General features: G+C 38.8%; 1 protein-coding gene across 2 annotated transcripts in view; it reads right to left on the reverse strand.

The window, feature by feature from the left end:
- Positions 1–314: 314 nt before the first annotated feature.
- The window catches only part of LOC137304147 (AP2-associated protein kinase 1-like), a 77475-nt gene continuing 62674 nt past the window's right edge, over positions 315–15115 (reverse strand). The window contains exons 12-16 of one of the 2 annotated variants that reach the window (XM_067972647.1): positions 11139–11312; positions 7057–7286; positions 6261–6391; positions 5457–5573; positions 315–2302 (exon numbers count right to left, since the gene is read on the reverse strand). In XM_067972647.1, coding sequence (XP_067828748.1) covers positions 2208–2302; positions 5457–5573; positions 6261–6391; positions 7057–7286; positions 11139–11312 — 747 coding nt within the window. In that variant the 3' untranslated portion in view covers positions 315–2207. Of the gene's footprint in view, positions 2303–4158; positions 4263–5456; positions 5574–6260; positions 6392–7056; positions 7287–11138; positions 11313–15115 lie in introns of those variants that run through there. The other variant, XM_067972648.1, reaches the window with a different exon arrangement.

Below are 15115 nucleotides of genomic sequence, written 5' to 3' on the forward strand. Positions count from 1 at the left end.
AGAACCTTCACCACATGGACTGCAGCGGTTCAAGACGACAGCTCACCACCACCTTCTCAAGGGCAACACGGGATGGGCAATAAACGCCAGCCTCACTAGCAATACCCATATCCAGAGAATGAATTTTTTAAAGAAAGCTAAAAGCATTCTCCCTGTATGACATTGTTCATTTGGAATATCATAATTCTATACGCAACATACATAACTTACATTCATATTTGTTCTTGCACAAAACTATCTGTAACAAAGCTCTTTTGGACAGTGCACTAATAGCATGATGCAGATATACAAATTAATAAACCAGAAAAGCAGTGTTTAGTGTAAATGTGAAAATTTTTTCAAATTTATTTACAGTATATATGCTTTAAATAATCACGTTAGTCATCCATTTGTTGCAGTCGTTCAAGACTAGCCTGGTGGTAGGACATTCAAAATAACTAGTGCAGAAATAATGCAACATATTTTAGGCTCACACATGCCAGTAACGGCTACTTGATAAACAGGGAGGCAGGATATATCCTGAGATTTAAGCACAATGGAAAATATAGTGCAAAGCTTTATATTGTAAAAACCCTGTCAAAACTAAGCAATTTATTAAATAGTCAACATTGCACACTGAGACACCTAGTAACAGTCCTCACATTAGGCATTAAGAGACATCAGGAAGGTGACCACTCCATCATTATCTTCACTCTGTTTGAAATATTTACAGCTAGCTTAGAGTTTGTAACTTTACTGTTGCTTCATTTATATATATATATATATATATATATAATTTTTAAAAATCTAGTAAAGTTACCCAAGACACACTTTGTAAAAGCTCACCACCCAGTTTAGACACACAATAGCCATCATTTAAGTAACTACGTTTCTATTTTGGTATTCGTTACAGCTATATTGATCAACGGTCCTACAAAAAGTTAATCTTAGTTAAATAAAAATGTGAAAAATGTGACCGTTTCTAAATCTACCAGACTAAATTAAGAATCAGATTCTATGCTGAATTAAATGGAAATGATTTCTTTTCTTTTACATCAGAGTTGTGCAATAAATTTTAGGGACTTAATTAAGCCTGAATTAAAAGCCCATAGTCCTTATTTATGTGACTAAGAACAAAATACAGGAAAGACAAAATTAGACAACTTTGTGCATATAACGCATATACATTTTTAGAACTTCAACCGACCACCAAGGTTGCTTTAATGTCTTTAGTAGAAAATGAATGCCTTACTGCAAATAAAAAGTTTTTTTTAAATCATGTTACAGAAGACTACTCGTGCACAGCACTGAGGTATCGCACTCACTGCTGCTTAGCCCTATATGACTAGATGGCACGTCACTTGTGTGTCTGTACATCAAGTTAAAAACAGGATACTCAAGTTAAAATTCAAAACAAATTAACAAATGGAGGGAAGTTGTAAAACTAAATAGGTGAAGTGCTGCCATCCGCATTCAATTTGTATGATGAGGCTAAAAACAATTTGTTTCTTAGCAAAGAAAATGATCAGGTTGAATTATCTTTACAGAAAGGTTAAAAGCAAAAATGCCCCAAACAACTGAAGAGCATACTTAACTCACTGCAAACTAAGGCAAAGCAATTAAAGCAGGGCAGTGCAAAAGGAACTGCATGTTTTCACATCAGTATGTAGTTAAGTGTCATGCGAGTTAACACGCCAGACCTCAATGCCACTACAACTTCAAGTACTAGAATCCAGGCAGTGTTAGCTTAAATAGTTCCCAAGCTACAAAATTAAACCAAAAAAAAAAAAACAGGGTATAGGTGCTGCATTTTCAAATTTGCTAATCACTTTGCGCAACTAAAGGGTATTGTAGCTATGCACAGTTTTACCATACAACGCTCAAAAATGCTGAGGTATATCGAGCCAAGGTCCTGCAGGAAAACATTTCAACACAAGACGGGAAGGTAGGAAGAGGATTTCAGCAGGTTTTAAAAGTGGAGGGATGTCCAAGCAGTTTTTCTTGTATATGCATATTAACGGAACACAGGCAGATACAAGGTGAAGGAAAGCCTTGATGAATAGTCGTTTATTTTTTAGTAGCATCTCCATTGCATCTTGTTACAATCATGTCTTGTAGGCGTGGCATTCAAGTGAGGTATACTACTGATTTTACCATGCTTTCTTTGGAAAGGGATTTCTACTGGAGGGTGCAGGTAATTAATATGCAGATAAGTTAATGGGGGGTCATTATAGGTCTATCAGCTGATCCACAAGCAGAAAAGATCTAGCTAGACCAGGAAGACTGTTCTCTGAACTCCCACTGCGGTTCTTTGAATGACCACCTAGAAAAGTAAAAAATATCACTTTACTAGGTTATTTTATGCAACACATACAGCTGGATTTTGTGAACTATTTTATATTATTCCTAATTGCACTCACACCACCAGAGTTGGAATCACTAGCTGTTGACAGATAAAAAGGACAGTGGTCAGGAGTGCTGAACAAAGGCAAAAAGAATGTAAAAGCAGTTGACCATGGACACTGAGATGGGACCAAGAGAAGAAAAAAAGGAATGGCAAAAACTGGACTGAAAGCAGCAGGAACAGGAGAGAATGGCACAGCTACAATGAATTTACACCAGTATCGTGGTAAAATGATTCACAATACAATAGGCCTGTAACGAGATGCAATACTGTTCAGTCAATCCCAGGCCTATATAACACTGAGAAATTACATAAAGACATCTTTTCAATAATATGGAAAATCATATCTTCTGTGGTGGTTGTACCTCACACCAGCATAGAATCATCACAATAAATGCATTTTCTAGGCTTCCAATTACAGCCAATTGAATATTTTGGGTTTTTTTGTACACTTTTCCATATTACCTGGAAATTGATTGGTGTTCCGTGTTCATCATATGCATCACTTATAAAATCAAATCGTCTGCTCCTCTTACCAGTCTGATTAGAAGATACAACAGGGGTAAAAGGGTCAGCGCTGTCAACTGAAGCAGCAGGAAGGATTCTGGGATTTGAAACAGAGTCAGCCCCACTACAGTTATCTGAGAAAGTGCAACAGGAATAGCAGAGGAAAGAACAAGATGGCTCAGAAGAGGTTGCAAGACAGAAAAGTTAGCAAAAATATAGCAAAAAATACTCTAGAACATGCAGCACGAGAGTTTCCTTTAAAATGTTAATGTTTTGCAAAAGTTGCCACAAAAATAAGTTATATAACCCAGTTTAGAAAATTAGAATCATATCTGGTAATCTGAATCTACTAGGTAGGGAGTTGGCCCAAAATGTTAGTGTAATTATTAAATTTTATTTTTATGTTTATGAAATTTGTCTCAAGTATGTGTAATCAAAGTACATTGGAATTTTACGCTCAAGCAAAAAACTCCACAAAAAGTTATCCATTGATAGCCACCAGGTTAATTCATTTTTCAAATATCAGTTCAAGAACGCAAACAACAATGGAAATTCACATCCATTTAAGGTGGAAGAAATTGACAAACATTCAATATTCAAACAAACTTAGATCTAGTTTTAAGGCACATCATATGGGCCCCACTTCTGTAGAAAAGTAAACATGGCTGCCCTGATGGCTCAGCGAATTTATTCGGTGAGCAGCTGACCCTTACAGACTAGAAAGGTCCCCGGGTTCCATCTCGAATCTACGGTGACATTAACTGATCTGTTAACCGTAAGCGTGCTACAATTGAACAGGGTCTCTGTTCCTGATCAGAGTGCAACGTGTTCTACTGAAAATGTACATATATGGGACAGGATCGGGATCAGCTGTGAGACCCCCTCAGTCAAATAGCCTATCAACATGAACAGTCAAGGCTCATGTATGAATAATGGCTACTTAAGGGATGAATGTCACACACGGAATTATACTCCAGCAAGGAGTTCATGTCCTTACGCATGTGGAAAGAGAAGAAAAATTGGCAGGAATTTTTTTTTAAATTCCCAACAGAACCTTGAAAAAAAAGTATATTTTGGGTGTCACAATGTTGAAATTTTCCTGTTGTCTAGCAATTCTAACCTCAACTACAAACTATGGTCAACCAATTACTCTACACACCATGATACTAAAGGATATATAAACAATCTTTAGATACAAGTATGCTGTACATATTTCATGCATCCTGCGGGGTATGGATTACTGAAAACTTTTGATAACTTGGAACCACACTTTCCATTTTAGTGAATCCCTGACCATCCATTTTTCTAGTTAGATTTTATGTAACAAGGTAAAGGTTCTCCTTACCGTTTCCAAAACAAATCAACAGGTCAACTGTTTGACAGCATAAAGAAAGTTAAACAAAGACTTATTTTACCTTCAGAACGATAGACAGACAGTCACCCCTACATAATGTGGTTGTGTTCACCTGTTAGCACACCAGGACCCATGTGACATCTGCTTCTGCCACTCCCAAGATTTGCAAAGACACAATTGACTTAATTTTGGCCCAAGTCTCAAGGTTTTTTTCTTAAATTCTTTACCTTGGCACTGCCCAACACCCCAATGTGTAAAACAGGTTACTGAAGTGTTGCACTAGACACATCCTGAAATACTGTGGCTTTTGGACACCAGATTCCAAAATTAAAGTTTTCCCAATACGAGACTGATTATCTCCATGTTTTAAAAGCATTAAATATTTTTTTAAATCTGGTCATGCAGCATAAGGATAAAGTTATGGTGGTTTTAATAACAACTTGAAATAATTCTTTATTTATGAAAGAAACTACAGCCAGGTCTTTTCCACTGCGTATTGTAACACTAATTCCAGAAAACGTACTGTAAATATATCTTACTAGCTAAATATTCACACCCTTATCTTTTAAGGCTTACTACTTGAGATTAAGTGTAGGCTGAAATGTTCTTGATGTATACGTTTCAAAGCGTATAAAAATTACTACAGCATATTTCAAAATAAAATCTGGACCTATTCTGGGCAAACTGTCCCCCCCCACCTCATTCATTAGGATAATCCTCAAGAGGCCAAAACTGTAAGCATTATTATTTATTCATCCTTACCTGGGAAGTCAGATAGTGGTACATGTATAAAAGGATCAGAAATAGCAGCTGATGAGCTAGAGTCTAGAACTGAAGCTTCCACTGATATTTTAGCTTCTTACGAAGTATAAAAGAAAACAGTAGGAAGAAAGAAAATAGTATGAGAAAGAAGTAGAGAAAATTTCATGCATTCTAGTGATAGGCAAGCTGTGCATCAGTGATTACAATTAAAAATATAAACTGAATTACAAAGAGGCTTAAATGCATCAATTTATAACTTTTACTGTGGGCTCCCTTAAACTTTTCTATCATATTGGTTCATTGCTGTTGAAATACCGAAAAATCCTAACAGTTTTATGTGTTGCATTCAATAGAGGTTTGCCAAATAAATACTGACTTGCAACCAATAATGATAGCAAAATTATAAGGAGTCTACAGCTGCTGATTGATTATACAAATCCTAATACAAACCTGCCCCAGATGCAAAGGGTGACGCCCCAAACACGTCTGTCTGGGGCGGAGTCATGCTGGTATGAAATCCTGAAACTACATTTTCAGTCGATACTTTCTTCAGTTCTGCAGTTTTATCTGTCAGGACAGTTTTAATGAAAGGGATTAGTTACTGTGGATCACCTTCGGTTCATATTTTTAACCGTGGGGGGGAGCGGAATAGCAGTCAGTGAATTGGCAGCATCGCAAAGTGGCATTTCCCTGCTGCTGGCTTGATTGAGCCACATCTTAGTGGAGCTTATGGGGGTTTCCTTCAGCTGTTGGAGTCTGCTGGGTCTTCAATGAGATCAACTCCAACAACTTATTTATAGCTTCTCCAAGTCCCGTGTGGTCTTGCAGTCTTTCAGGGACACTTTCCAGTGAAGGCAGCCCTGATCGACACACAGAGAAACTTCCAAATCAGGAAACCAATCCTGTTTCAGCACAAAGAATAATCCCATAATACTGGGGATGTCTAGTATTTCGAGCATTTTTTAAATCTCTGCCCAACAAAATAAGAAAAAAAAACTCAATGACTTGACCCAATGTGGGCAAGTTACAGGCCAAGTGAAGCTGGAAGCAGGCAATCCCATGCTTAGTGCTACAAACATCCAAATGTAGAACTACCCTTGTGATTTGCCCCATTAATGTCCCATGCTTAGCCTCAGTGGTATTCAAAGGAAAAGGAACAGTGTCACATGCAGCAATTTATGAAGAGTGAGCAGAGTGCACCTCCTCAAAATTGCATAAAACAACCACCATGTCAAAGTTCAGCAAACTCCATACCTAGAAGTTCCTCTGCGGTTAGCTTGGAAAAATTGTCATCTCCAAAAGGATTCCACATAGAAATATCTGGTGGGTTGTAAATGTTTTGCTGTGAAGCTTTGGGGGATCCTGCCGGACTTGTAGAGGCTGACCTAGGATAAAATTGTCCAGAAATAAAGCATTCGAAAATGCAGTAACTTACAGCTCACGAATACAGAGATTTACCTATAATGTACACGTGGCATCTCACAAACAAAGCAGAGACTGAGTCCCAGAATGGGGAACTCATTCACCAGAAGTTGGAAAGTGGCTGCAGAGACTAAGTCCCAGAAACTCAACAGAACAATAACTATCACGCACCAATCCCTCTCATTACCAACAGTATCTTCTATATAAATCAAGCAAAAATATTCCATTTACATTATGTAAATCAACCTCGACATTGCAACCAAACAGGTTTTATTCTGCAGGAAACAAAATTTCTCTCACTTCAATTAACACAGTCAATACTTACAATATTTGTGCTGCAAAATTCCAAATTTTTGGACCTTAAGGGCCATGTAAAGTCTGGTGGGGGTGGGGGTCCCTTTTGTTCCAAGTACTCCATTGTAGAAAAGTAAAATAGACTTGGGAGAGTGGTGATGTTTTGTAAAATGTCAATTTCACCAGAGTGGAGTCTCTATATTCTATCATTTAACTCTACAAAATGGTGGTGGGATGGGTGATTTTGAACAAAAAGTGCCGATCCCTCTGGACTTTCTTTTCTGTGAATGTCAAAGTATAACCTTAACCAATACGGGTGTTGTGATGAACTCACTTTGATTTATGAAGGTTTGCCTCAGCAGCAGCTGCTGCCAGTTGTTGGGAGGAATGACTGGCCGGGACTCCAAACACACTACTGAAAGTGACGTCACTGAGGATTCTCCTGTGGCCGGCTCGCTGTACTTTTGGTGAAGATGGCGGCGTTAGCGACAACAGCTTGGCTGTCTGCGGAGACTGGGGTTGAACTTGTTGAGCTTGAAGCTTTTGCTGCATATGTGCCTGTAACTGCACACAAGTCAATTATATTTTGTGTGCATCCATTTTCATTTGGTTGTGTGTACAAGGTAACAATGAATTCTAAGAAAAACTAAATGCTGAAGTACTTCACAATGTATTTAGTGAGGACTGGTCAGTTATGTTTGGGTTATGCCACTACCTGAATCTTAAACTTAGTTTGAGGGGATCACACTCCTCCCTACCTCCAAAATAAAAACTGCCCTCCCTCCACCCCACCCCCCCAAAAAAGCTGCCCTCTTTTTTTAAATAACATTTATTTAATGAGTGTTTCGACTGCTTTTCCATGCAGTCATTCCACAATCTCGCTAAACCAGTGCTGAAAAACACAACCAAAAGTAGATTAAAACTAATAATCTACACCCTTGGTGCAAGTGGCACTGAGAAATGCACTTTAGCACTAATAGAAAAATGCTGCTTGACATATCCATAGTTATATCCACAGTCTGCACCAAACAGCATTGGCTGCAGTCATCAGCATTGCCGAACAGGCTTCATCAGCGCTGATAGCTGCTAGATCTGTATTAGGATTTCCCTTATAAGGCAGAGATATTTCTGCTTCCGCCGATTTGAATTGGGACACAGATATCTACTCTGATGCACTCCTCTTCCTGATATTTAGAGGATTTCACTTTTGAGAGAGTGGCAACAAAAATACATGTGGGAATACTTTTAGCAAGTGATCCTGATATACTTTGCAAAGCCATTTTGGACATTATCTCAGAGTGACAAGTCACAGTATTAAATAGTAGAAAATGTTATCCTAAAATTACTATGGACAAACTTTGGTTTATGAGAGAGTAACTTAAGTAGGATTTAACTTTTAAAACAATGGATAAAATGCAAACAATCTGAATTTAATCTTACCATAATTGATTTTAAGTGGTTTACACTATATTTCTTTGTATTACAATATTCAATGGAATTACAAACATTAATGTTGAAAACCATTAAAATGTTTAGATATACAACCTAGTTTTGAACCTAGAGTTGCGGGTATGTTATTAAATTAAGACATGCGGCTATCAAGTTATTGGAATACAGATTTTTAAAATGTGCACCATTAAAAAAGAAAGCAGCATGTTAATAGCGAGGAGTTACAGGTTTTGATCCATTTCAGTGAACTTTATCAGGACACTATGAAATTGTCACTTTTTCGTGATACAATTTTAATATTGGGTCATTATGACTCACTCAATCAGTCAGATTTTGCAATTCAGTACATGATTTCACTCCACTCAAAACAGATGAAGATTAGAAACCCCTGACTGAAAAACATTAGCAGAGGAAGAGAAGTAGAAAATGGACAGGAGGAAAAGGACTACTTGAGAAATCCAAGACACACAGCAACAAAATGTCCATCAAGTCGTGGACAATTATATCTTCAAGTGTAGTACAGTGTCAAAACATGTTGGGTGATTCTGAAATGTATTAAAATTCTTTTGGACACCGTACCTAAATTGTGCTAATTTTATAGTGCAAGGGTAGTGAAAATACGATTAAAGATATAGTGACCAGATATGAAGTTTATTTTAAAAATAAGTATAGAAATAGTAATATAATGAGTAGTTGTTGTCAATGCAAAACTGCTTGAGGGTATATTGCATGACTAGATACGAAACAAGGTAGCATGTTGGAACACCAACACATGGTGACGGAAAGAAAACAACTATTCCCCGACGTGTTTAGTTACTAGCATCAATTGTAAATATTGAGGCGGAAAAAACTATCCCCGGACTATTGTTGCAAATCTCCTAGTGACTGGTTTTGAACATTTCATCATGAGCAGGTTTAAAAAAAAAGTTGAAGGATGGTACTTAGACAAGTTTGAGTGGTTTAAATTAGCTGTATTCTTGTTATTGTTATATATATTGTTAGCAGCAGAATAATTAACACTGCAATTCTACTGGAAGCAGTGTGCCAAATTATATTTTGAAAAAAATACAATAGGACACCTGGTACCTCACCAGAGCTCCAATTTTAAAAGGCTACTGGCCAAGAGACCAGCAATCACGTTACCAACCCCCACCCCCCCGACAAAGAGTGCAGTAATAGTGACTTAGAACGACATCGCTCCAAGAGTTAAGCATCCATTCAGAGTCAAAACCATTACTGATGTTGAAGAACAGAAAAGATACATTAATTTTAAAGAAATATATAAACCAAAAAACTGTAAAGCGAAAAAAATAAAGATGATCAGAGAAAGACAACTTTGTAGTTGGAAGCATTTTGTTTCTGCCATAAAACATACTGCATCACTTTGCCACTGGAGGGTGCTGTTACACACAATTACTCTGGCAGCACATTAATAGATAGATACCTGTGAAATTATTTGTATTGAAAAATGCACTTAATAACATTCTTCTGCTAGTCAGACAAACATCTCAAAGTGCTCCAAAAGCTAGCAATCATTTCAGTTCCTATCAAATGTGAACTGTTACTAAATAAAAATGAAAGATTTACTGGTAAATAAAATGTATATGATTTACTAGATCATGATCAGCTAATCTCCCAGATTATTTTTCAGTGTAGTGTACTGGCCATTTTCCACAGAAACGATGAGCATCAAGGAAATTGCTAGTTAGGATGCTGTGGTCGAAGGCAATGCTTCGATTTTGCCAACAGGAAAATGTTAGATATTTGGTTGACAGGTCACTGGACATGGATTTCTTTAAGATATTGTTTAAAAAAGTATGAAATATATCCAGATCACGATCAGGCACATTTTATTCACGCTTGCCTGAACCTCTTACCTGATTTTAAATGGCTACCTCCAGACTGGACTATCCCAATGCTATCCTGGCCGACCTTCCACCATGCATCATCCGTACCTTGAGCTCATCCAAAGCTCTGCTGTCTGTATTCTAACTCGCACCAAGTCCCGTTCACCCATCACCCTTGTGCTTGCTGACCTATATTGGCTCCCAGTCCGGCAACACCTCGATTTTAAAGTTCTCATCCTTGTTTTCAAATTCCTCCATGGCCTCACCCCTCCTAGTCTCTGTAACCTCCTCCAGCCCTGCAACCCTCAGAGATCTCTGTGTTCCTCCAATTCAGGCCTCTTGCGCACCCCCGTTTTTAATCGCTCCACGATTGGTAGCCGTGCCTTCAGTTGCCTAGGCCCCAAGCTCTGGAATTCCCTCTCCGCCTCTCTCCCCTCCTTTAAGATGCTCCTTAAAACCTACCTCTGACCAAGTTTTTGGCCATCTGTCCTAATATCTCTGTGTGCCTCGGTGTCAAATTTTGTTTGATAACGCCCGTGAATGTCCCACGGTGCTATATAAATGCAAGTAGTTGTTGTTGTCCCAAGATTCAGATAGGAAGCAAATTTTTCCAGCGTGCTGAGAAATGACACATTTGCTGCATATCACCAAGTGAAATAGAGTGAGTGCAAATTAACCTGGCAAAAGTTACAATACTGTTCCCCAACACCAGCATTACATTAAGCCCAGACTGAGGAGGAAAAATTCAAACTTTTATAACTTGTCCGGAGGGGAGTGTGGTGCCCATTCTCACATCCTGAAACATGCCTTTGTATGGGTTAGAAGTAAAGAAAGGTGCTGTTTTTTGGGATTACGTACAAAGTGCGTGTTTCTTTTTGAATCTAAAATGGAATCTCAGGCTTACTGGGCTCCATAGATAGGACAGAAGTCTTTAATATTAGATCAATAATGTACTGAAACCAGAAACATTGTAAACTAAAACCATCATCACCCGACCCCTGTATTGTTTGCAGACATTTTTAAAACTGGTATATAGATTAGCAAAAGTGTAATTATGTACCTAAAGTATTAAAAGAACAAATTAAAAACATGAATAATTTAAATTAAATAAAGTTCTTACAAGAGCTTGTTGCTGTTGCTGCAGAGCCATCTGCTGTGCCACCTGCTGCTGAACAGACACTTGTGCCATCATCTGCCGCAAAGCTGTTTGCTGCTGCATGGCTGTTGCATACTGCTGTTGAAGGTAGTAATTCTGCATCATTTGCTGCTGGGCCTGCTGCATCACCTGGTAGCGCTATTCCAATACACAGTACAGCATTAGTAGAAGTTCTTTAGGTTTGAAAAAGATGAGCCATTACTATACATTTTTAAAACAGGGATTCTTCCAACTACAGCAATAAAAGTCATCAGCCTTGTTCCATAAACAGCACATACTACGGTTTCATTCATGGCTACATGTTAGTACAGCTGCTGTACTTTACAAACAAAATCTGTACAGCTACAAATGATCAATTTGGAATAAGTGTTTTGCTAGCCGAAGTCTGGCATAAAGATTCTCCAAATGTTTTTCAATAGAGCCGCAACTTGGACCAGTCCAATGTCTTAAAGCCAATGTCGCCTTGGGGGGAGTGGGGGGAGAAAAATGAGAAGGGTGCTACAAATCAACCTTTTCCCAGTCCTGATCATTATTCAGTGAAACCTTGGTGGAAGTGATGTGTGTGAATGCCAGAACTGAGCTAGGGCATGCTGGCTCAGGGGCAAATAGTCTCTCTAAATTCACTGTTCAGGTTCACACAAAGAACTGTCATTTGGGCTAGATACTGGAGGGCTGTTCACCCTCATGGAAGACTGTTCCAGGATGACTCATTGGGGTAAAAGAGAAAAGTCTGAGAACAACAGGGGAGGCAGAAAGAAATCATGCTGTATAAACGGAGTCCATAGACTTCTGTGCGTGAGTATGTACGAATGAATCTAGTTCTAACTGTATAATAAAAAGGTAGAATAAGTTTTTAAACTTTCTGGAAAGTCATTTTAAAAATTCATAAGAGCAAAAAATGGATACATCAATGCTGTATCTGTTGCCTGGCCTGTTTGTTTTTCTGAATAAAGTAACAGTGGATATTTACAAACACTTATCAGCAATGTGACCATGAAACATAAAAGTTTGCTTTAGAGAAGGAAAAATTATTTGACGACTTATCATTTTTTGGGAGCTTCTAACATACTCACATTATTCCATTTTAACTTGGAGAGGGATTTGAGCAGAGGCGTGAGGTGAACGCCAAACCCCACCCCGACCTCAGTAGTATAAGACTCAGGCAATTTTAACTCATCAGCACGTTACCAGTCAGCTGCCTGCCCGAAACGGGCGGCACGGAGAGAAGGCATGTCTCGGGGAGAGGTTTTCGGGAGGGAACCCCGGAGAGGGAGGCCTAAACCTTTCATGTGGGCCCCAAAGGAGCACTTCTGCTCCTTCTAACCCCACGAAAGAAAGAAACCTTAAATGGCCTCTTCTGGTCCCAGATCAGATCCTTTTCCCGCTGTCTTCACCTGGCAGGAAAGCTACACCAGCTTCCGCACTCAGGCTGCGGTTAAAATTGCGTTCTGGGCCCGATGACAGAATCGTGTCAATTTCAGTGATTTTAAAGTCAGGTTACTCACAGGTGGAGGACTAAACACCCTTATTAAAAATGCTTATTTTTGCTGATAAACCCATTTTCAGCTGTATTAATAAAACTACACCAGGTTACAACTTTTAAATAAATCAAGGAATACATTTTAATGGAAAGTACAAAAATCAATTACGTTCTATTACAATGCCCAATTGCGCTGGTTCAGGAAAGATTTCACGTTTGTGATTATGCAAATTTTTTTTTTTAAAAGCAGAAACTTGAACTGCAACCTAACCAGTGCAATTTTAAGCACATTTTGGCCGCAATTTCCCGACTGCATCCAAAGTGGAAACTCTACCCCCAACGTCTGGTTTCAAACTAACGTAATATCAAAACAATCAAACGGTCCAATTGAATTTTTTTTTAAAGTACAGTACTTATGGACACAGCTTGATGCACTACTCTACTTATGGCCCTTTACAAAAGAAACATAGGAGAATTATCCATCTTCAGTGTGATCTATTTTCAGAGGTTCACCGTTCACAGAGTCCCTCCCCTCTTGGGGTTCTTTAAATCTTATTGTGCAAATTTCTCTCCATCTCTTTACTGCACCTTGCTTAGCAGGTAAGGCTGGAAAGAGGTCATATACAGGAACGGGGAGCCATGGGAACCTTTCAAAGTTTGAGCTCTTAAAAGAGACAGACTATTCCATGGTTTCTGCTGTCTGTATAATGGAGGTACTTTCCTCCTCATTTGTTCATTTCCTGCACAAGGACATGGCCAGCACATCTCTCCTTAGCAGACAGATCCAAGTAATGTTTGGGGAAAATTATGGAAGCTGTTTCAATAAAAATCCAATGAAGAGAAACCCATTTAAATACCAATATTGGATCGGCTAAAAATAAAGAGGTTCTTAAAAGATTGGCAATACTCAAAGTAGAAAAGTCACCCGGTCCAGATGGGATGCATCCTAGGTTACTGAGGGAAGTACGGGCGGAAACGGTGGAGGCTCTGGCAAAATCTTCCAATCCTCCTTCGTTATGGGGATGCTGCCAGAGGACTGGAGGATTGCAAATATTACACCCCTGTTCAACAAAGGTGAGACTGATAAACCCGGCAGTTATAGGCCAGTCAGCCTAATGTGGGGAAACTTTGAGACAATAATCCAGGACAAAATAAATTGGCACTGGAAAAATATGGGCTAATAAACGAAAGCCAACATGGATTTGTTAAAGGAAAACCGTGTTTGACTAACTTGATTTGAGTTCTTTGATGAAGTAAAGGAGAGAGTTGATGAGGGTAGTGTGGTTGATGATATGTATATGGACTTTCAAAAGGCATCTGAGAGTACCATATTAATAGACTTGTTAGCAAAATTAAAGCCCATGGGATTAAAAGGGACAGTGGCAGCCTGGATACAAAATTGGCTAAGGGACAGAAAGCAGAGAGTAGCGGTGAACGGTTATTTTTCAGACTGGAGGGAAGTATACAGTGGTGTTCCCCAGGGGTCAGTATTATGACCATTGCTCTTTTTGATATATATTAATGACCTGGACTTGGGTATAGAGGGCATAATTTCAAAGTTTGCAGATAACATAAAACTCGGAAATGTAGTAAACAATGTGGAAGATAGTAACAGACTTCAGAAGGGTATAGACTGGTGAAATGGGCAAACATATGGCAGATGAAATTTAATGCAGAGAAGTGTGACGTGAATGCATTTTGGTAGGAAGAATGAGGAGAGGCAATACAAACTAAATGGTACAATTTTGAAGGGAGTGCAAGAATAAAGAGACCTGGGGATGTATGTACACAAATCTTTGAAGGTGGCAGGACAAGTTGAGAAGGCTGTTAAAAAAGCATATGGGGTCCGGGCTTTATTAATAGAGGCATAGAGTACAAAAGCAAGGAAGTTATAGTAAACCTTTATAAAGCACTGATTAGGTTGCAGCTGGAGTATTGTGTTCAATTCTGGGCACCACACTTTAGGAAAGGTGTCAAGGCCTTAAAGGGTGCAGAAGCGATTTACTAGAATGGTACCAGGGATGAGAGACTTCAGTTATGTGGAGAGACTGGAGAAGCTGGGGTTGTTGTCCTTAGAACAGAGAAGGTTAAGGAGAGATTTGATAGAGCTGTTCAAAACCGTTAATGATTTTGATAGAATAAATAAGGAGAAACTGTTTCCAGTGGCAGAAGGGTCGGTAACCAGTGGACACAAATTTAAGGTGATCCGCAAAAGAGCCAGAGGCGACATGAGGAAACATTTTTTTTTTAAACTCAGCAAGTTATGATGATCTGGAAGGCACTGCCTGAAAGGGTGGTGGAAGCAGATTCAATAGTAACTTTCAAAAGGGAATTGGATAAATGCTTGAGGGGAAAAGATTTACAGGGCTATGGGGAAAGAGCAGGAGAATGGGACTAATTGGATAGCTCTTTCAAAGATCCAGCACAGCCACGATGGGCTGAATGGCCTCCTCCTGTGCTG

Source organism: Heptranchias perlo, chromosome 36, assembly GCF_035084215.1.
Source record: "Heptranchias perlo isolate sHepPer1 chromosome 36, sHepPer1.hap1, whole genome shotgun sequence".
NCBI lineage: Eukaryota > Metazoa > Chordata > Chondrichthyes > Hexanchiformes > Hexanchidae > Heptranchias > Heptranchias perlo.